The following is a 23,414-nucleotide window of genomic DNA, read 5'->3' on the forward strand; positions in this document are numbered from 1 at the left end:
CTAAGATCATGACCTGACCTGAAATCAAGAGTTGGACACTTAACCAACTGAGGCACCCAGGCATGCCTCATGAGGTCATAGTTAAGAATTTTGAGGGGTGCCTGGGTGGCTCAGTCAGTTAAGCATCTGTCTTTGGCTTGGTTGGTGATCCTAGGGTCCTGAGATCACAGGCTTCCTGGCTTCTTCCTTTGCCTGCCACTCCACCTGCTTGTGCTTTCTCTCTGTGTCAAATAAATGAAAAATCTTAAAAAAAAAAAAAAAAAAGAATTTTGGGGAATGGGAACTCATTCTGGGGAAAGAAATCGCACTTATTACATGGAGTTCACAGGCCCTAGAATCAAGAGAGTAAAAACCAATTTGATATTGTAGGAGTTCTTTTCTACTTTGAAAGACTGTTTCCTGGGGCACCTGGGTGGCTCAGTCAGTTAACTGTCTACATTCAACTCAGGTCATGATTTCAGGGGTCCTGGGCCTCAGACTCCCTGCTCAGTGAGGAATCTGTCCTCCCTTGGCCCCTTCCCTTGCACCTGCTCCCCCCCTTAAATAAATAAATAGAATCTTAAAAAAAAAAAAAAAACTGTTTCTTTTAAGTTCAAGTTCTAGACTACATTTACTTTATGCTATTACTTTTGGTCTCTTAAAGCATTTTCTTTTTCAACAGTTGGTTCAAGTTAAAAAAAAAGTATGTTGTTGAAGGTTTACCTGTATAAGATGATAACAGATAAACTCCTGCCTGAAAGTTTGCAAAGTAGTATAAAGTTTCTAGTTCTTTCCTGAAGCTTTCTTAAAGAAGTAAGTAGCTTTCATCTTTCAGAGATGAAGCTACTAATCTGTTGAATGATTCTTACCCTCTTGCTCATTAACCCCAGTCATCATTCAGCTACTGAATACCATGATTCATTCTGAGCTATTAGCTCTGACATGAATACAATATAAATAGCAATTCCTTCACCTGCCTAATTCAGATGGTCTCTCTTAGGGTTTAACATCCCTGGGGTTCCAAGCTGTCTTAGTAATAAGCCTTGCTCAACCCAGTTCAACACAAAAGACAATTAATAATTAATGAAAAAAATTAATAATTAATGAAATTGAGAAATCAGTCCATAGTGTAGCCAGGGTGCAGGGGTGCAAGGGCATCTGACGGTGTGTGTGTGTGTGTGTCCAAAACAAACCAGATTTGGCCACTTGCCGCCAATAAAATCGAAAGGCAAAGAGACGAGGTGAAATGAGAAAAGCCTTTTATTTCAGTGAGGCCAATACTGGGAAGACAGTGGACTAGTGTCTCCAAGAGTGCCTCCAAAAACCTGAAAATACTTCCAGTTTTCTTTCTTTCTTTCTTTTTTTTAATACTTCCAGGTTTCTACAATGAAAATGTGGGGCAAAGGTCATGGGTACACGCAGGTCAGGTCGAACATTGTCTTGGGGTCAGTCATTAGGGTTTTGATGGCTCAGGGCAGTCCTTATTGCTTGAGGGTACACTTCACCAGCAAGATCTTTTGCCTGAGTTAAGAGATAGGCTTGAAAGAATTTAATCAATTAGAACTCAGTGGTCAAGACCAACGATTTGCTTTTGGGTCAAGGCAGTACACCGGGGCCACAGGGTCAACTTATTAACACAGTCTGCCCAGGGGCGCCTCATAGGGCTCAGTTAAGGCACCCACTGCTTTTGGGCTCAGCTCATGATTCTCAGGATGCTGAGACCAAGTCCGGCCTAGGCGATGTGCCTGCTGAAGACAGGCTCTTTCCGCCTGCCCCTCCCCCACCAGCAACAACAAAAACCCACAACACGCTGCCCAGACAAGTGAGGATCCATTAAAACGCCGCGCCCTCCCCACCTCTCCCACGCGGGAACCCGGGCGTCCTGCCTGAACTGTAGAAGCCCGCCCCTAAGCGGAGAGGGCGGGGGCGAGGAGGCGAGGTCTAGCAGTGCGCCTGCGTACTGGGTTCGGAGGGCCGAGGTCGCGCGGCGGGCCCCCTCGCGAGCTCCACAAACCCCGCGAGATTTCCTCCGGAGCTGCGTGGCGGTGAGTGCCCGGAGCCGGGCGGCCCCGCGGTTGCTGGCGGGGGAGCCTTCCGCGTGTGGGAGGCTCTAGGAACCGGGGTGACCTCCGCTTTTTCTCCCTGAGCTGGGGTGACGCTGGCGTTATTGCCTAGGTCACTAGGTCAGGGAACGCTCGAGAAGAAATAGGGGCAGATTTTTTTTTTTTCTTTTGAAATTGTTGGGAGTAAGCAACCTCGAGTTTGGACGAGGTTGTGTGTAAGGTGCGTCGGGGACGTTCATTTAGCACATTTATTGAGCACCTTTCATGTGCCAGAGGGTGGACATAAATCATTGAACAAACGTCACAAATCCCGATCCCCTGGGGGCGCTGTCTGGGAAGCTAGTTTGAATTTGGGGGCTGTAGACGCAGATTTGGAGTAATTTCCATGTGAGTGGTGGGTTATGGGAGCCAGGGAGGAAGGGGAGGTCAGTGGGGGAGGGGAAGAGCCAGGCAGGAACCCCTAATATTAGACTGGGGCAGAAGGAGGAGGAAACTGAAGGCTCAAAGGAGAGGGAGCGACAAGCCAGCCAGAAAGTGTGGGAAATCCCAGAGATTTCCACCTTTTATAACAAGGTGGCGGTCAGCAGAGCCATTTATGTAGGATAATTGAACGAAATAAGGATAGGAAATGTTTCTTTAAAAAGATTTAGGAAGCTGGGCAGCCCGGGTGGCTCGGCGGTTTGGCACCTGCCAGGGCTGATCTTGGAGACCCGGGATCGAGTCCCGCGTCGGGATCCGGGATCCCTGCATGGAGCCTGCTTCTCTCTCTCTCTGCCCGCCCCCCCCCCCCCCCGCCGTGTCTCTCATGAATAAATAAATAAAATCTAAAAAAAAAAAAAAAAAAAGATTTAGGAAGCTCATGTTGTGGAAATGGTATGTGTTGTGTTTGAGTGTGGGTTCCAGCGTCGTCATTACCAGTTGTGCAAGCATGGGCAAGTTCTTCAACCTACTCCCTTTTCTCATCTAGAAAATGAGGATAAATGATGGTACATCCTCAGAGAGTTGTTGGGTGGAGGGGTCAAGCGACACTGTGATTGTAAAAACGTTAGCCCAGCCCCTGGCATTTAGTAACATTCAGAAGACTGGCTGAGAGAAGAATCTCCTAAGGTCCCACGTGATTAGAACTGGGACAGGTACTCTGTATACCTAGTTCAGTGCCCTTTTCCTAATGATAGGTTACTAGTAGTTGCTCAAATAACCTGCTCTTTATGACTAGCACCGCAGGGAATTTTTCACTGGATCATTGACCTGGTGTTATTTGGGGGATATTACTTAGCATTAATTGGAAACCCACTTAATATACCGACCGAACATGGTATGCTTAATGCCAGTAAAGAGTTGACTGTCTTCTCCACTTCTCTGCTAGGGATGAATGTAACACCGCCTCCTTTCAGATCTATAACTAAGTGTGTCATATTTTGAGACTTTAGTTTTGTAACTAAGTCAAGTTCTTTATGTTTCATTTTTTAAAGATTTTACTTATTCGTGAGAGACACAGAGAGAGAGAGAGAGAGAGAGAGAGGCAGAGGGAGAAGCAGGCTCTCTGTGGGGAACCCCACGAGGGTCTTGATTCCAGGACCTTGGGATCGTGACCTGAGCCAAAGGCAGCCGCTCAACCACTAAGCCACCCAGGTGTCCCAATTTCTCTATGTTTTACTTATTTTATTTTATTTTTTTAAGATTTTATTTATTTATTCATGAGAGAGAGAGAGGCAGAGACACAGGCAGAGGGAGAAGCAGGCTCCATGCAGGGAGCCCGACGTGGGACTCGATCCTGGGACTCCAGGATCACGCCCTGGGCTGAAGGTGCACTAAACTGCTGAGCCACTCGGGCTGCCCATTCTTTATGTTTTAAATGTGTTGTTGTGCTATCAAGGGATATTGTGGAATTATCCTACCTTAGTTCTAGTATTTGACAGTTGAAAACTTTCTAATTTAATACAGAAGGAGAGGGGATCCCTGGGTGGCTCAGCGGTTTGGCGCCTGCCTTCAGCCCAGGGCATGATCCTGGGGTCCTAGGATGGAGTCCCTCCTTGAGCTCCCTGCATGGAGCCTGCTTCTCCCTCTGCCTGTGTCTCTCCCTATCTCTGTCTCTCATGAATAAATAAAATCTTTAAAAAAGGAGAATAATTTGATAGGGTGCTTTTCATGCTGATAAACCGTGATTGGACAAATCTACAGTGTGCATATTTTAAAGAAGACATACATTGAAAGTAATCAGAGAAGAGGACAAATAAGAAACTTCATTTGGGAAGACTTCTTTGATTGAAAATTATGGTGCTGTTAATAACCACTTCGGAGTAGTTATCTTTGGATCCAGCATCAGTTTGGAAAATTTTGCTTTTTAGTTCTTCTATAATTTACACATAGGGTAATTCAATAGAAAATTTCCTTTTGGGGATCCCTGGGTGGCTCAGCAGTTAAGCACCTGCCTTTGGCCCAGGGTGTGATTCTGGAGTTCCGGGATCAAGTCCCGCATTGGACTCCCTGCATGGAACCTGCTCCTCCCTCTGCCTGTATCTCTGCCTCTGTCTCTAATGAATAAATAAAATCTTAAAAAAAAAAAAAAAAAGAAAGACAAGTTCCTTTTAAAAATATGTTTAGCCCTACAAGACATTTTGGACTTTTTTATTTTTAAATATTTTATTTATTTATTCATGAGAGACACACATGGGGGCGGGGAGGGCAGAGACACAGGCAGAGGGAAAAGCAGGCTCCATGCAGGGAGCCCGACGTGGGACTTGATCTCAGGTCTCTAGGATCACGTGCTGGGGTGAGAGTGGCGCTAAACTGCTGAGCCACCCGGGCTGCCCATACATTAAATATTAATTGAATATTTAGCACTCAAAATAGTGCTTGGCACATAGTAACATTAAGGGCAGAGCTTTTTCCCCCAAATCAGATAATGCCAGCACTGGAACTTCATTTTGCTTCTTTTATTAGCTCAAGTTGAAAACCCAGAATAAACTGATCCTTTACTTACTTATTTGGCCATTCTGTACTATAGAATTTCCTATAAGGTGAAGATTTAAAAATGTTTTTATATTTTACTTTTCTTTAAGTTTATTTTAATTTTTTTTTTTAGTAATCTCTACACCCTGTGTGGGGCTCGGACTTATGAACCTGAGATCAAGAGTTATATGCTCTTCCAACTGACCCAACCAAGCGCCTCTGATGTTTTATTTATATTATAAACAAAATTGTTTATTTCCATTTTGATAGATGAATAAAATTTTTTTTGAAAATTTGGTTACATCTCAAGCAGCTAGTGTTTTTATTTTGCTATTAGATTAACTGTCTAACTCTGGATGAATAGATCATGTTTTCTTTTTAATCAAGCCACAGTGGGAGGCTTAATCATGATGGAATAAGGATGAATGTGCTTGAATTATGAGGCCAAAACCATTTTGTCTTACTCAGTCTTTTGAACTCGTTCTTATTACCCAAAAATTCTGATTAAATTTAGTCTTCACATATTTGCTTTAGGAGACAAACTCTGACACTCAACTGTATCTTTTATGGATCCTACAGATGTCTTTTCCTCTCCTTGTTCAGAAACGCAAACATGCTTTTTTAAAAAAATTGGTGAATATTTAAAAATTTTGTGATTTACAGACTTTTCTGTTTATAGGAGTTATTTTGTACAAGAATCTTGTGAGACCACTGTGGAGCGAGGTGATGATTGTGCAAAGAGTGGTTCTGAATTCCCGACCTGGTATGTATTTGTCTGTGATGAATGAACAGCTGTGGTCTTTGATAATTATTATTTTTTAAGATTTATTTATTAATGAGAGAGAGAGAGCAGGGGGAGGGGCAGATGGAGAGAGAGAGAGAAAGAGAGAGAGAGAGAGAATCTTAAGCAGACTCCCCACTGAGCACAGAGCCCTAGGTGGGGCTCCATCCCATGACCCTGAGATTATGACATGAGCTGAAATCAAGAGTCAGACACTCAACCAACTGAACCACCCAGATTCTCCAGTCTTTGATAATTATTAATGAAAATGAAGGAACAAAAGTAATAGTCAATGTGGTAAAATTAAGTGAGGAAGATATTAACCTTAGTAGAGATATTAGAAGAAACTCTTTAAGCAATGTAAGTGATTGCTTATCAAGGCTATTTGTTGAAGAAAAAAGGTATTTGAGAATTATTATATTTAAAAGGTTATATTACATATATATGGCTTTTGTTTTTTCTTTAAAATTTGTATTGTTGAATCTTAAAATTTGCCTTTCTGTTTTATGGAAAGCACTGACTTAAGTCTGTGCTGATGTCTAACTTGAATCATAAAAAATTAAGTATGGAAATAACCTGAGAAGTTTGGGCCCATGCTGCTTTGGTTTTACTGTTTACTGAAGTGTATGGCCTGGGGAAATCACTTTTCTTTCTCTCTCTCTTTTTTTTTTTTATCCCCCAGTTACTGATTTCAGGTTTAGTAAAGTGAGCTATTAGATTAAAATGTTTATATTCTATTCCCACTTTAGACATTCAATGACTCAATAGGAAATTTGCTTGTGTAAAACATAACTAAGAATACACTTTTAGTGATGGCATTTTCTGCTTATGAATTTTTCTTTCCATACTTCAAATTTTCTAAGTTTCAAGACTTTATTTATTTATTTAAAAGTAGGTTCCACACCCAATATGGACCTTGAACTCACAACCTTCAGATCAAGAGTTTCATGCTCCACCCACTGAGATAGCCAGGTGCCCCAAGACTTTACTTTTCTTTTTTTTTTTTTTTTTTAAAGATTTTATTTATTTATTCATGAGAGACACAGAGAGAGAGAGAGAGAGAGAGAGAGGCAGAGACATAGGCAGAGGGAGAAGCAGGCTCCATGCAGGGAGTCCGATGTGGGCCTCGATCCTTGGATCCCAGGATCACACTCTGAGCCAAATGAGGCACCCAAGCGTCCCAAGACTTTACTTTTTAAAAAAATTACATTAATTTCAGTTTCCATTTCTCTTAAAAGAAGGAAGGAAAGTTAACTATTTTTTTTTGGCTGATACAATGTTTCTGCTACTTTGTAAATTTTGATTTTCACAAATTTTTTTGATTTTCATAATTTAAAACAATTGGCTATGAGTTTTCACTTTTGAAATCCTATAATTTTAAAACAGATTAGGTGATTTATCTGTAATTATCTTTAGTTATTTAAAAATATATATTTTTTTTAATTTGAGAAAGAGAGAGAGTGCATCCATGAGAAGGGTGAGGAGCCAGGGAGAAGCAAACTCCCTGCTGAGCAGGAAGCCTGATATGGGGCTCAGTCCCAGGACTCTGGAATCTGACCTGAGCCAAAAGCAGATGCTTAACAGACTGAGCTACCCCGGCGCCCCGTAATCATTTTTATTTTTTAATTTTTTTCCCGTAATCATCTTTAAAAAAAAAGAAATTTTGAGGTTGTTAGCAATATTCCATAGGGACTTCTTGGAGAAAATCAAGATCAATTAAAGCTTTTGAAGGATTTATATTGTGTTACAGAGAAATTACAAAACAATATAGATTTATTCATGTCTGTATTAAAAGGGACTTATCTGAATCCTAGAATCTAAAGAATAATAAAGAATTATATAGGAAAGTGACTTTTTGATTTTATATTTTCTTTAATATTATAGGAGTAAATGGTAATCCAGTGGCAGAAAATTTCCGAGTAGAAGAAGTAAATTTACCAAATAATATCAATGAAGGACAAGTACAAGTGAGAACTCTTTATCTTTCTGTGGATCCTTACATGGTAAGAATCAGGATTTTGTGACTTGGTGAAAATTAATTTTATTTTAATATTTTTCATGTTGCACCTCAATTTTACTTTACAGTCTTTAAGATTTTTTTAATTTTTTTTAATTTTTTTTATTATTTTTTTTTATGATAGTCACACACAGAGAGAGAGAGAGGCAGAGACATAGGCAGAGACATAGGCAGAGGGAGAAGCAGGCTCCATGCACCGGGAGCCCGACGTGGGATTCGATCCCGGGTCTCCAGGATCGCGCCCTGGGCCAAAGGCAGGCACTAAACCGCTGCGCCACCCAGGGATCCCTCTTTAAGATTAATAAATATTTGAGCAATTATACCTTTTTTTTGAGCGGTTATATATCGATACCTGGGAATTACAGATTGCATTTGTTTTTTTATTCACTAGTGTTATGAAAGGATACTGTAGAAGGAATGTTTTCATAAGGTTAATCAAGTTCTTTCAAATGTCCAGATCACTTCCCAGTAGTAAATGAAACTCGAAGATAGCAAATTAGGATTGGAAATTTTCTCAAATTGATCCAGTTTACAAGGTAGGCTCTATAAGACCTTTATTCTAGTTGGTCTCTCTTTTTTTAGAGACTTATGTATTTTAGAGAGAGAGAGGGAGAGAGAAACTCAAGTAGACTATCCACTGAGCCTGAGGTGGGGCTCAGTCTCAAGACCTGAGCCAAAACCAAGAGTTGGATGCTTAACCATTTGTACCACCCAGGTGCCCCTCTAGTTGGTCTCTTTTTGAAGGAACAGACTCACTTTTAGATAAAGGAGACTTATTGAAAGATACTGTTTAGGACTGACACCAAGAAGCCCTCAGATACATGGACTTAGACTCTATAAACAGAGATAGTTTTTGCTTCTCTTTTTTCTATACAAATACTTTTTATTTCATTTTCTTGCTGGATTAGAACCTCTAGTACAATCTTATATAGAAGTAGTGAGTGCGGACATCTTTATCTTGTTCCTAGATCTCAGGGGGAAAGTATTCAGCCTTTCACCATTAAGTATGATGTGAGATTTTTGAAGATGCCCTTTATCAAGTTGATGAGATTTCCTATTTCTGATTTGGTTCCTGCTTTGTTGAGTGTTTTTTATCTTAAAGGAGTGGTTTTTTTTTTTATTGTGATAAAATATATATAACAAAATATGCCATTTTAACCGTTTTTAAGTGTATAATTCAGTGGCATTAAGAACATTCACACACACACACAAAAAGAACATTCACAATGTTGTATAGCCATTATCATTTTCCATTTCCAGAACTTTTTCATCATCCTAAACAAAAGTTCTGTGTCCATTAAATTATGAAGTATCCATTACTCCTCCCAGAGCAGTTTTAGATTTTGTCATTTGCATTTGCTGCTTCTCTTGAGATGACCATATGGTTTTTGTTTTGAATCTAATGATATGGTTTATTACATTAATTTTCAGATGTTAAACTAATCTTGCAGTCTTGGAATAAATGACACTTGTTCCTGGTATATAATTCCTTGATATGTTGTTGGATTTATTTTCTTTAAGCTTTTATCTACTTATTTGAGAGAGAGAGTACATGCACAAGTGGAAGGAGGAACAGAGGGAGAGGGACAAGCAGACTCCACTGTGAGTGCAGAGCCCAATGTGAGGCTTGATGTGGGTGACTGAGCCACCTAGGCACCCTAATATGTTGTTAGATTTAGTTTGATACTATTTTGGTAGAGTTTGTGAAAAATTGGTATTCTTGAAAAGACTGGTAGGTGAATTCTGGTGCTTCCCCATGTGGCCCTGTGTGGTACAGTGTGCTCCTCCTCTTAGCAATTGTTTAAGTAATAAACTCTTCCTTCAAGGCAGTTGTCTCTGTGTCTGTTATTTTACTATACCTGACTAAAAATCCTAAGTACAAATTAAAACAAGCCTTTGTACTTGCTGTCCCTCTGTCTTCCTCCCACCCCTTTCCCATTATCTGGCCAACTCCCGTTATTCCCTCAAAGCCTGCATTAAAAGGATTTGCTTTGGTAAATCACCTTGAGCCCTCAAACTAATCCTGTTACATTTTCTCAAAACAGGACCTTGATCTATAGCATTTATCCCACTTGTAACAAGGAATTATCTATGTAGTTATTAGATGTCAGTCTTTCCTAATAAAGAGTAAACTTATGGAGGCAGAGGTCTTATTTATCACTATATTTCCAGGTACTAGTATGGTGCTTATTAAGTATTAAATAAAGGAAGGAGGGAAGAAAATTATTTTGGTTGCTTTTACTAGACATTGTTCTTAAGAATATATATCCAAATTTATAACTAATTTTAATCACCATGTATAGAGAATATTTTACATGGTTTTATTTAATGTATATATAATTTGATATTTAAGTGACTTTATGTATATATTTTCATTTGAAAAACTAGTCCAAATATAATTTTGGTGGTTATATAATCTATTGTGTTGACATCATTTGCTTACCTATGGAGAAGTACTTGTTCCTATTTTTCTCTGCTAGCCTTGTTTAGACTCAGGTCCTTGAGGGGCACCTGGCTGGCTCAGTCAGTAGGGCATTTCAGGGTTGTTAGTTTGGGCCCAATATTGGGTGTAGAGATTACTTTAAAAAATTACCTTAAAAGAAAAGAGAAAGAGAGGTCCTTGGTCTGGCAGTATTCAAAGGTTGTTATACATGCCTTGAAAAATACTTGGGAGGAGCACACTAGCAGAAGTGTAGTTAGTATATTGTCATAGAAGCTTCTGCCTCAATTCCCCATTTGGTCCTTTTCTGTGGTGAACTGAACTATACCACATGGGGCCCCCTAATCAAGTAGCAGCCTATTATTTCTATCTCCTGGACCAAGATGAAGGCCTCTACATCTTGGCCTTCATGAATGGGCAAGAGTGAGTCACATAAGAGAGCCTTGATTGCTTCCCAGAGAATTCTTTAGCCCTAGGCCTGTGGAAAGGTGTAGTACCATTGTGACATTTTGTCTTTGTAGAATAAAGAGAACATCCACCTGAGGTTGAGGGGTATAATGTTGGGCTAGGTCTAAAATGATGAACAAATGTGTAAAAATTGTTTCATTTCTTTTTGGGTTATTTCCATTGAGGAAGCAGAATTGCTAAGCCAAAAGAAATAAGTAGCATTACAGTCTATATGTTGCCAGTTTGTTTTCTATGAAAAATGTACAGTTTTATAATAGCAACATTTAAGTGTAGATGATTTGCCACAATCCATTGAAACCATTGACATGGTATTTTGTATAATTTTGGTAGTGTAATGTAATAGTACTTAAATTTCTTTGTTTAAAAATTTTAACAGCTTTATTGAAATATAATTCACCTATCATACAATGTATACATTTGTAGTGTATAATTCAGGGGTGCCTGGCTGGCTCAGTCAGAAGAGCATGTGACTCTTGATTCTGGGGTCACGAGTTCAAGCCCCACGTTGGGTGGAGAGATTATTAAAAATAAGTAAATAGGGATCCCTGGGTGGCGCAGCGGTTTGGTGCCTGCCTTTGGCCCAGGGCGCGATCCTGGAGACCCGGGATCGAATCCCACGTCCGGCTCCCGGTGCATGGAGCCTGCTTCTCCCTCTGCCTGTGTCTCTGCCTCTCTCTCTCTCTCTGTGACTATCATAAATAAATAAAAAAAAATAAAAAAAATGAAAATAAAAATAATAAGTAAATAAATAAACTCAAAAAAATGTATAATTCAGTGGTTTTTAGTCTGTTCACAAAGTTGGGGACCTTTCTAATTGTCCTTTACTTCTTTATGTGTTAGAGAGGGGATATGTCTTTGTTTTGAGGATAAAAAATAACTAAAAGGAAATAGAATTTAAGATAAATATAATTTGTTTTACTAAGACTTTAATTAACATTACTGACTATATATCTTTCTTTTAGTCACGAGGTAAATCAGTAAACTGGCCAGTATTATCAGGGAGAATTATCCTAATCAACATTTTCCTTTTTTAGCGTTGCAGGATGAATGAAGACACTGGTACTGACTATATAACACCTTGGCAGCTGTCTCAAGTGGTTGATGGTGGAGGTATTGGAATTGTAGAAGAAAGCAAACACTTAAATTTTACCAAAGGCGATTTTGTGATTTCTTTCTATTGGCCCTGGCAAACCAAGGTGATTCTGGATGGAAATGGCCTTGAAAAGGTGATGTATAATATACAGTATTTGTTTTTTCTCCCCTCTGTAATTTTTACTTTGTGCATTTGGCGTTCAGTTTGTTATCAGGGAAAAAAATAAGAGTATATATTTTCTTTTAGATAGCTTCTAAAATGTGGAAAACTGTTGTTTCTTTTCCACTGTTGGCTGTAACTATAGATGGCAGTTATTAGGTTATTAGTGAATGGTGGTGTTTTCTGTATTTAATTTATTTCTCAAATTTTGCATATATAAAATAAAACCTGAATTGTAAGCATCAAAAAAAATATTTTATGCCAAGAACCAGAAGGCCTCTTAGAGTTGTATGCTTTAAAGTTTCCTGACAGGGTGCCTGGGTGGCTCAGTGGTTGAGCATCTGCCTTTGGCTCAGGTTGTGATCCTGGGGTCCTGGGATTGAGTCCTGCATAGGGCTTCCCGCAGGGAGCCTGCTTCTTCCTCTGCCTATCTCTCTGTGTCTCTCATGAATAAATAAAATCATTAAAAAAAACAAAGTTTCCTGAAAAATTGCCATTTGACTTAAGAAATTTGTTTGGTTTGTTCTTAAAATTCTATTTTGTATCAAAGTTCTGAGTTCAGTTTCTGCTGTTAGTTGAATTGTGTGAAATTACCACGATTTGTTTTGACCTATAAAACTGGGCGAAAAAAAAAAAAAAACTGGGCGGCTTCATGTAATTCAACCTAATATATGTCATCACAGAAGTTACTTTATGACTCTGACCCTTAGTTTTCTCATGTGCAAGATGAAAATAGTAGCTGTCTCACAAATGAGTGTGGAAATCAGATGCTATGGGAAATATGACTAAGACTTTCTAAAAAGTTTTATAAAATTTTAGTATTTTTTTAAGATTAAGAACATCTGGGCAGCCCCGGTGGCCCAGTGGTTTAGTGCCGCCTTCTGCCCTGGGCCTGATCCTGGAGATCCGGGATCGAGTCCCACGTCGGGTTCCTTGCATGGAGCCTGCTCCTCCCTCTGCCTGTGTCTGTCTCTGTCTCTCTCTTTCTGTGTCTGTCATGAATAAATAAATAAAATATTTTTAAAAAGATTAAGAACATTTAAAAAAGTTTATTCGAGAGAGATAGCACAAGTCCGGGCAAAGGAAGGGCAGAGGGAGAGGAAAAAGCAGATTCCTTGCTGAGCAGAGAGCCCCATGCCGGGTTTGATCACAGGACCCTGGAACCAAGACCTGAGCTGAAGGCAGACACTTAACCCACTGAGCCACCCAGGTGCCCCTAGTACTTATTATTATTATTATTTTTTAAAGATTTTATTTATTTATTCATGAGAGATACAGAGAGAGAGAGAGAGAGGCAGAGATACAGGCAGAGGGAGAAGCAGGCTCTATGCAGGGAGCCCCATGTGGGACTTGATCCCTGGAACTCTGGGATCACACCCTGGGCGGAGGGCAGGCGCTGAACTGCTGAGCCACCCAGGGATCCCCAGTACTTCTTTTTATTAAAAATTCTTGTAATCAGTTAAAGGTGACTGTTAAGATACAAATGATATGTGGCAGACGTTATATAATAATTTTCAACCTAATGGTACTAGTAAAATATATTTAACTAGAAATTTCTTAGCAGGAAGTGAAAAAGAAATATTCAGCAGGTTCTGGTTTTCCTTGTCATTGTGCTCTGGTGGGAAATGGAACAGTTGGGGAAGCTTAAAACTTTAGGCATAGGTATTAAAAATGAAGAAGAGGAATTCAGAGGGTGTGGAGAAAGGATATATGCTAAACACAAACCTATCTTACAATGTTTTTATATTGATTTTACTAATAAATAACTATTAACCTACATGAAATATTTCTGTGTAGACCTTTCTAAGTATTGTTGACTTTAATATTTCCATTACCTTTATGTACACAGTAGGTTAACTAATAGCCATGTAAGGCTGCTGAATACAGGGGCACCTTGGTGGCTCAATGGTTGAGCGGCTGCCTTTGGCTCAGGTCATGATTCCAGGGTCCTGGGCTGGAGTCCCACATGAGGCTCCCCGCAGGGAGCCTGCTTCTCCCTCTGCCTAATGTCTCTGCCTCTCTTTGTGTCTTTCGTGAATAAATAAATAGAATCTTAAAAAAAAAAAAGACTACTGAATACAAACTGCCATTTTATTTGTTTATAGTAGCTTAAGTACAAATCAAAGTAGTGAATCTTTATTGCATTTGGTGGTTTCTTAAATTTTTACCAAAATTATTCAATTCCTTACAAAATTATTATAAAATTTTTATAATAGGGAGTCTTTCCATATCATTTCTCTTTATCCAATTCCCCCTACTGTACAGATAAGAAAACAGACACAGGGAATGTAGAAGTACCTGGTAAACATATAAACATAAAATTCTAAAAAGTTAAGAGAGCCCTCATTTTATTCTGTAATTAAGTTGAAAGAAATTGTTTCACACTTTTCTTATATTTTTATGATACATTTTAAAGCATTATTAATGAGACAGAGTTTGAGCTGATTTTTTAAAAGATTTTAATTTGTATATTTGAGAGAACCAGAGTGAGAGAGAGAGAGAGAGAGAAAACACAAGCAGGGAGGGGCAGAGGGAGAGGGAGAAGCAGACTCCCCGCTGAGCAGGGAGTGCAACATGGGGCTTGATTCCGGGACTCCAGGATCATGACCTGAGCCAAAGGCAGATGCTCAACTGACTGAGCCACCTGGGTGCCCCTGAGTTGATTTTTATATAGATAAATGTTTACTTTAGAATTGCTCAGAGATTTTAAAACCTTCCAACCCTGCCTAGTGTTTTCCTCTTAAATATTTCTTCTCTTTTTGTATACTTGGGGCATTGGCAAGAAAGAATGGTTAGTGTCAGTGTCTTTCATGTGGGAATTCTTTCAAGTTTCTGTTTTTTTGCTATAAAGAAAAGCAATATTCATTTCCTTCTTAGTCTGTACAAATAAACTATAGAATTTTAGCAAGACTGAAGAATGGCTCACTGTTCTAGAAACCCTATTGGGTTATTTATTGGTCTGCTTGGCGTACCATTACAAAATACCAAAGACTGGGTGGCTTAAACGACAGAAACTTATTTTCTCGCAGTTCTGGAGGCTAAAAATCTGAGATCTAGGTGCTGGAAAATGTGGTTTGTAGTGAAACCTCTTTTCCTGGCTTATAGTTGGCTTCCTTTTTGCTGTGTTTTGATGGAGCATTCCACCTTTCATTTGTGCATGTACAGAGAAAAAGCTCTGGTGTCTCTTCCTCTTCTCATAAGGAAACAAGTCCTATTGGATTAGCGTCCCTTCCTTATGACTTTATTTAACCTCAATTATCTCCTTAAAGGCCCTGTCTCCAAATATAGTTACATTACGGGGTAGGTCATCAAAATAATAACTTGTGGGGGGAGCACAACTGTCCATAACAGGTTGTCTCTACCTTATGGACTTAAAACAGGACTTCCTAGTATTATTTTTAACGTTATATATTTTATTTTAGGTAGACCCACAGCTTGTGGATGGACACCTTTCATACTTTCTTGGAGCTATAGGTATGCCTGGTTTGACTTCCTTGATTGGGATACAGGAGAAAGGTCATATAACTGCTGGATCTAATCAGACAATGGTTGTCAGTGGGGCTGCTGGTGCTTGTGGATCTTTGGCCGGGCAGGTAAACTTTTTGAGAATTGTTTGATTTTCTTTTTTTTTTTTTTTCTTTTTTTTTCTTTTTGGTTTTCTAAAAACATTGTCATAATCAAATTTCTGGATATATGTATGTCATTTAAAATATAAAATTGAACAAATTTATAATATTCTTTTACACATTTCTTGTAGAAAAGATGTTATTACATGCTTAGGCTCTCTTCATAACAGCATGAAAAACGTAGATGTATCTTGTTCATTATTAACCAAAACAGACATGATAAATGTTAGAACATTGTTCTAATCAGCGTAAGGAAGAAGCTCATAGATTTTCTTATCTGGAATTCATGAATTAATGAATTAAAGACAAACTCATATTTTTACAAAGAATCTTCAAATAAGAGAGTACTAACTGGGTTCTAGAAGTACAGTAAAGATTATAATAGAATTTTAAAGAAAACTTTTATGAATAACAGCCTTTATAGTGTGAAAACCATTGATACAAAACATTTTATCATAGTAGTGATTTTAGTTCCTCATAGGCCTGAAAAACACTAAATTGCAAGCTAGTGATTTTTTTTTTAAGATTTTATTTATTCATGAGAGACACAGAGAGAGAGAGGCAGAGACACAGGCAGAGGGAGAAGCAGGCTCCACACAGGGAGCGCAATGCGGGACTTGATCAAGGGCTGCAGGATCACAACCCTGGGCCAAAGGCAGATGCCCAACCGCTGAGCCACCCAGGTGTCCCACTAGTGATGTTTTGAGTCGAATTATTCCTTCAATGAAATCAGCTTTATTTTTTAAAATATTTTATTTATTTATTCATGAGAGACACACACACACACACACACACACACACACACAGAGGCAGAGACACAGGCAGAGGGAGAAGCAGGCTCCATGCAGGGAGACCGATGTGGGACTTGATCCCAGGTCTCCAGGATCAGGCCCTGGGCTGAAAGCGGCCCTAAACCACTGAGCCACCTGGGCTGCCCTGAAATTAGCTTTAAATTGTGTGATTTTAACATTAAAACTAAGTCCAATGTTTGTCAATACTCATTTTTTTTAGGAGTGACATTATATCTGGTCTCAATTCTTTTGGTTTCAAGTTACCAAGCCAAAAGCCCCCTAACCAAACTTGAATTGTGATGAACACTCTCCTATACTTGTAATAGTTTGTATACTTTGACGTTTTTATACTTAAATGTGGGAACAGAAAATTGTTTAATTTTTTAAAATTTCCCTCCTAGATTGGCCATTTGATGGGCTGTTCCAGAGTGGTGGGAATTTGTGGAACGCAAGAAAAGTGCCTCCTTCTGACCTCAGAACTGGGCTTTGATGCTGCAGTTAATTATAAAAAGGAGAAGGTGGCAGAAAAGCTCCGTGAATTATGCCCAGCTGGAGTGGATGTTTACTTTGACAATGTTGGTGGTGACATCAGTGACACAGTGATAAGTCAGGTTGTGTGCCGATTTATGTGTTAGAAATTTGAATACTACATTTTATTTAATGTGCTATCTTTTTACCTGATACTAAGGAAAAAACTATAAAATTCTATGGTTTATTGTGAGAAATAATGTAATGATCAGTACTGTAATTGAGTGATACCAAAAAGCTTGCTGATGACTACTTCCATTTGCTTGCAGATTTGCATATGATCATTAATTTCAGTTCTTTGGTAGCAATTATGTTTTCCACCTGCAATTTATTTTTGTTAAAAATTATAGTTGTGGGGATGCCTGGGTGGCTCAGTGGTTGAGCACCTGCCTTTGGCTCAGGGTGTGGTCTTGGAGTCCCAGGATTGAGTCCCACATCAGGCTCCCCATCAGGAACCTGCTTCTCCCTCTGCCTATGTCTCTGCCTCTCTCTGTGTGTGTCTCTCATAAATAAATAAATAAAATCTTAAAAAAAAATTATAGTTGTAGGGGTGCCTGGCTGGCTCGGTTAGTCAGGCATGCAATTCTTCATTTCAGGATTGTGAGTTCTAGCCCCACATTGGGTGTAGAGATAACTTAAAAATAAAACCTTAAAAAAAAATTACAGAGTTGCAAGCGAGTGAGCAGAAGGCAGTTCGGCCGCGAGAGTGGAGCAATGCCTAAATCAAAGGAACTTGTTTCTTCAAGCTCTTCTGGCAGCGATTCTGACAGTGAGGTTGACAAAAAGTTAAAGAGGAAAAAGCAAGTTACGCCGGAGAAACCTGTGAAGAAGCAAAAGACTGGCGAAACTTCAAGAGCCCTGTCATCCTCTAAGCAGAGCAGCAGCAGCAGAGATGATAACATGTTTCAGATTGGGAAAATGAGGTACATCAGTGTTCAGGACTTTAAAGGGAAAGTCCTAATTGATATTAGAGAATATTGGATGGATCCAGAAGGTGAAATGAAACCTGGAAGAAAAGGTATTTCTTTAAATCCTGAGCAATGGAGCCAGCTGAAGGAACAGATTTCTGACATTGATGATGCAGTAAGAAAACTGTAAAATCAGAGCCATATAAAACCTGTACTGTTCTAGTTGTTTTATTTATTTATTTATTTATTTATTTATTTAATTTTTATTTATTTATGATAGTCACAGAGAGAGAGAGAGAGGCAGAGACATAGGCAGAGGGAGAAGCAGGCTCCATGCACTGGGAGCCCGATGTGGGATTCGATTCCGGGTCTCCAGGATCGCGCCCTGGGCCAAAGGCAGGCGCCAAACCGCTGCGCCACCCAGGGATCCCTGTTCTAGTTGTTTTAATCTGTCTTTTTACATTGGCTTTTGTTTTCTAAACGTTGTTTTCCAAGCTATTGTATATTTGGGTTGCAGAACAATTTGTAAGATTGAATATTTTTTTTTTTATGTGCATTATTAAAAGTGTTCTGAGTGAAGGTAATTGTCAACTTGATTAAGGAGGATTGCTTTGTGCCCGCCACCTAGTGTAAAATAAAATCAAGTAATACAATCTTAACTGTTGTGGCCTTTCTTCAAAAGAATTGGTACTGTTTAAGGCCAAAAGTAACAGTTTATAGACCTGTTAGTTTCACCTTGGCTTTTACATTCAAAAGGATTTGTATTGCATTGAATTTATAAACTCTGACTTGTGAAAACCATAGTTGATCTATTTTCTTCCAGCCCAATGTCTAGACTTGTTGGTATTTCCAGTGATATTTCCCTTCCCCCCCTTTTTTCTTTACATTGTTTTCCTTTTTTTTTTTAATTTTTATTTATGATAGTCACAGAGAGAGAGAGAGAGGCAGAGACATAGGCAGAGGGAGAAGCAGGCTCCATGCACCGGGAGCCCGATGTGGGATTCGATCCCGGGTCTCCAGGATCGCGCCCTGGGCCAAAGGCAGGCGCCAAACCGCTGCGCCACTCAGGGATCCCTACATTGTTTTCCTTTTGTAACTTGTCATGTTCCGTTTTCATTTCACTTTTTGCTCTTTTTCTTGAATATATTATACTAATTTGGAAAGTCAGTGAAACTGTCAAAATGTTAGTTATCTCAATAAGGTACTTGTAATTAAAATATATGAGAACTACAATCACTAATTCTACTGTATTAAATATTAGGAGATATAGTTTGATAAACATGGCTTGTATGAAAACTGAGCAAGTAAGTGTATGTCGTTACCTGTAGTGTTCTGTGTAGTTACCTTATTGCTTAGTCTGCAGAGAATAATGACTTAGATGTCTGATTTGCTTTCACTTATTAAACTTGTTCACCATGGGAGATGTCTATAAAAAATCAGATACTGTTATATTAGATTAGGATTTAATAAAAATTGTGAAAGCTTAAAAAAAAAATTACAGCTGTATTGTTCCAATGGTGAAGTTTTGACCCTAACTCCCTATTAACTAAGAGCCATAGCCTCTGACTTTGGAAAGGAATTTCGTAGATCACAGGTATTTACATATTTTATTTTTAAGACTTTATTTATTCTTTTTTTTTCTTTTATGATAGTCACAGAGAGAGAGAGAGAGAGGCAGAGACATAGGCAGAGGGAGAAGCAGGCTCCATGCACCGGGAGCCCGACGTGGGATTCGATCCCAGGTTTCCAGGATCGCGCCCTGGGCCAAACGCAGGCGCTGAACCGCTGCGCCACCCAGGGATCCCAAGACTTTATTTATTCATTAAGAGAGAGAGAGAGTGGGATCCCTGGGTGGCGCAGCGGTTTAGCGCCGGCCTTTGGCCCAGGGCGCGATCCTGAAGACCCGGGATCGAATCCCACGTCGGGCTCCCGGTGCATGGAGCCTGCTTCTCCCTCTGCCTATGTCTCTGCCTCTCTCTCTCTCTGTGTGACTATCATAAATAAATAAAAATTAAAAAAAAAAAAAGAGAGAGAGAGAGGCAGAGACACAGGCAGAGGGAGAAGCAGGCTCCATGCAGGGAGCCTGATGTGGGACTTGATCCTAGGATCCCAGGATCACGCCCTCAGTTGAAGGCAGATGCTCAACCACTGAGCTACCCAGGCATCCCTATTTACATGTTTTTATTGACAATGTTATAAAATGTCAACATTAGCTATTTACACTGCATTGTCCTTTACTGTATGTAAAATTATTTGCAGTTGAGGTTAAATTATTTAAATCTAAGAAAATACTGCTACTATTAACAGTAGCAACCGCAGTATCGATATCAGTATAATTCTTTTGCACATTACCAAACTCTCATTTACCTCTATGTTCCTTTGGAGGGAACTTATTTCCTAGCTAATTGAAACTCTTAAGTACATAGAAGGTGTAAATCTTCAAACAAAATCAATTAATTGGCATCAAATGATTAAATACAATAATCAAGGAGGCTTTCATTGAAGCAGCCATAAAATCAGTAAATATAGGAAAGGCATATATTTTAGGGTATAATCATCAATTTTCTCTGAACAGATGAATCGGAACAGCCATGTCATCCTGTGTGGTCAAATTTCTCAGTACAACAAAGATGTGCCTTATCCTCCTCCACTACCCCCTGCTGTAGAAGCAATCCAAAAAGAAAGAAACATCACAAGGTATGGTCTGCCCTTTTCCCCTTGTTACCAGATTCATGGGTTTAAAGATCATAGATGTATATGTAATGTATCGTTCTTCATATATAATTTTTCCTTATTTTAAAAAAAGATTTATGTATTTCAGAGAGAGAAAGCATGCATGTGTGCATGTAGGGTTAGAGGCAGAGGGAGAGGGAGGAGAGAAGTAGACTTCCTGCTGAGCGTGGAGCATACTATGGGACTTGATCTCAGGGTTGTGAGATCACGACCTGAGCCAAAATCAGGAGTCAGAATCTCAACCGACTGAGCCACCTAGGCACCTCTATAATTTTTCCTTATTAAATAAAACTTGAAAATACACATTTTAAGTCACTTCAGTATTTTAGTTTATGTAGATTAGTGCCTTGGCAGAAAGCTTTTTAAAAAATGCATCTCTTCTATCAAACTTTTACAAGTCTTTTTTTCAACTCACATTGGCTTAAGTGCAAAGGAAATTTATTGGCTCATGTTTCTGAAAAGTCCAGTATTAATATTGACTTGGATTTGGCTAGACAAAAGGTTTGTGTAGTGGCATCACTACTCAGTTTCTCTTTTTCTGGGCTGTGCTTTGGGTTGTCTCTATTCTCATGCAGGCTCTCTTGCAGCATAGCAAGAGGATGACTCTTATCTCTAGTCTTATACCAGATTAACAACCCAAGCAAAAAGAGAACAGCTCTCTCCTCTCAATTTTATTAAATCCCAAAACTGATACTGGCTCAGACTGGACTGGCTTTGGTCATGGGAGGGTGGGGAAAGGATATTACCTACAAACTAAAATCATAGTGCTAATTACCAAACAGAGTTCTAGATGTTGGCCAGACAAAACAATAGAAGTCCACTATATTTAACACCTGTAACTACACCTAAAACTATATCTGACCAGACTCTGTGTGATTGAGTCCTAATGTTTGAAAGATTAACAGATATTAGAGTTCTGGAATGATTTAGTTTTGGACTATTTCACCTTCCATAGTCTCTGATCATTATCCTTTTCTTCCCCACTACAGAGAAAGATTTCTGGTGTTGAACTATAAGGACAAATTTGAGTCTGGCATTCTACAGCTGAGCCAATGGTTTAAAGAAGGAAAGCTAAAGGTAGAACTTGCTTCTGTTCTTTTATCAATATCATTTGTCCTGCTACTTAATATACTTTTAGGTTATTTGAATTTATGATAGCAAACATTAGCTTCATAATAAAAAATTCTTACAAAATTGTACTGAATATTGTAAATTAAGTTTACTCCCAGGTGTGTATAACCTCCTCATTGAGAAACCTTCACCTGTTAGTCCCTTTATCTAAGATGTGATTAACCTTTACTTTTCTTAAACTATATTACAAAAAAATAGGTGGTTTTTTTCCCCCCAAATTTAATATTCATTACTTTAACAAATATTTATGGAATGCTATTATATGCTAGAAACTCCACTTTCTCAAAAATCTTGTAGCCATACCCCTCCACCACCATACTTCTTTCCTTCCCTCCCTGATATTCTGCTATATCTTTTGGTTGTTGGCTGAAAATCAAGAGTTCTAAATTGGAGTCTAGAGCCCCTGACCTAGGATGTTTTTGAAACTTGCCAATGATAGGCAAAGTTATGTGTGTGTTTATGCTTATGTACTTTGTTTTTTTTTTTTTTTTTTTTTTTTTTTTTTTTTTTTTTCTTTTTTTTAATTTTTATTTATTTACTTATGATAATCCCCTGTACTTTGTTTTTTGAAAAGAGGGTGTATAGTTTGTGATGTTACCAATTGAAGATCAGACAATGGGAAAAGATTTTTAAAAAAATATATTTTTATTTTTTTTAAAGATTTATTTATTTATTTGTGATAGACATAGAGAGAGAAAGGCAGAGACACAGGAGAAGGGAGAAGCAGGACCCATGCTGGGAGCCCGACGCTGGTCCCAATCCCGGGTCCCCAGGATCAGGCCCTGGGCTGACGGGCAGTGCTAAACTGCTGAGCCACTCGGGCTGCCCTAAAAATATTTTTAAAAAGATTTATCTACCTATGAGAGAGAGAGAGAGAGAGAGAGCACACATATGACCCATGGGACGGGCAGAGGGAGAGAGAAGGAATCTCAAGTAAGACTCCCTCCAGAGTACAGAGCCTAGAGCCTAATGCTGGACTCAATCCCACAACCCTGAGATCATGACGTGAGCCAAAATCAAGAGTCAGACGCTTGACTGACTGAGTCCCAGGTGCCCCAAGAAGATTTTATTTTTAAAAATTATTTCATAAGAAACATACATTTCTATGCTACCTCCATGAAATGAAAGTTATCTATTTTAGACAGAAAGTGCTAAAGAGTATTGCTGCCCTTTGCAAAATTGAAGAATATTATAATTGACCCTGAGCACCACCGGGGTTAAAGGTGCTGACATCCCCCCCCCCCCATGCAGTTGAAAATCATGGTGTATCTTTTGACTCTCCCCAAACTAATAGCCCACTCCTGACTAGAAGCCTTACTGATGACATAAACTGTTGATTACCACATATTTTGTATCTTATGTGTAATTTATACTGTATTCTTTACAATAACCAAAAGAGTATGTTATTATTTAAAAAAGATTTTATTTATTTATTCATAAGAGACACATAGAGAGAGGCAGAGAAATAGGTAGAGGGAGAAGCAGATTTCCTTGTGGGGAGCCTGATGTGGGACTCGATCTTAGGACCCCAGGATCACAACCTGAGCTGAAGGCAGATACTCAACCACTGAGCTACCCAGGTGTTACCCAAGAAAAAAAATGTTATTAAGAAAATCACAAGGAAGAGAAAATACATATGTAGTACTATACTGTGTTTATCGAAAAAAATCTGTGTATGAATAGACCTGCACGATTCAAACCCATGTTGTTCAAGGTCAACTGCAAGTTGACACACTAAAGTCTAA

The 23,414-nt window shown here is 39.0% G+C and overlaps 2 protein-coding genes across 4 annotated transcripts in view; both read left to right on the top strand.

The window, feature by feature from the left end:
- PTGR2 (prostaglandin reductase 2) overlaps positions 1–23,414 on the top strand; it is a 37,145-nt gene that overhangs the window by 9,477 nt on the left and 4,254 nt on the right. The window contains exons 1-8 of one of the 3 annotated variants that reach the window (XM_025443164.2): positions 1,869–2,024; positions 5,674–5,757; positions 7,660–7,778; positions 11,735–11,926; positions 15,375–15,545; positions 16,771–16,980; positions 20,381–20,502; positions 21,528–21,615. In XM_025443164.2, coding sequence (XP_025298949.1) covers positions 5,721–5,757; positions 7,660–7,778; positions 11,735–11,926; positions 15,375–15,545; positions 16,771–16,980; positions 20,381–20,502; positions 21,528–21,615 — 939 coding nt within the window. In that variant the 5' untranslated portion in view covers positions 1,869–2,024; positions 5,674–5,720. The other 2 variants (XM_025443165.2, XM_035719531.2) reach the window with 2 other exon arrangements.
- On the top strand, positions 17,543–19,300 carry LOC112657227 (activated RNA polymerase II transcriptional coactivator p15-like). Its single transcript, XM_049113712.1, has one exon. The coding sequence runs from the start codon at positions 17,612–17,614 to the stop codon at positions 17,993–17,995; it is 384 nt and encodes a 127-aa protein (XP_048969669.1). The 5' UTR covers positions 17,543–17,611; the 3' UTR covers positions 17,996–19,300.

The sequence above is a fragment of the Canis lupus genome, chromosome 8, assembly GCF_003254725.2.
Source record: "Canis lupus dingo isolate Sandy chromosome 8, ASM325472v2, whole genome shotgun sequence".
Classification (NCBI taxonomy): Eukaryota; Metazoa; Chordata; class Mammalia; order Carnivora; family Canidae; genus Canis; species Canis lupus.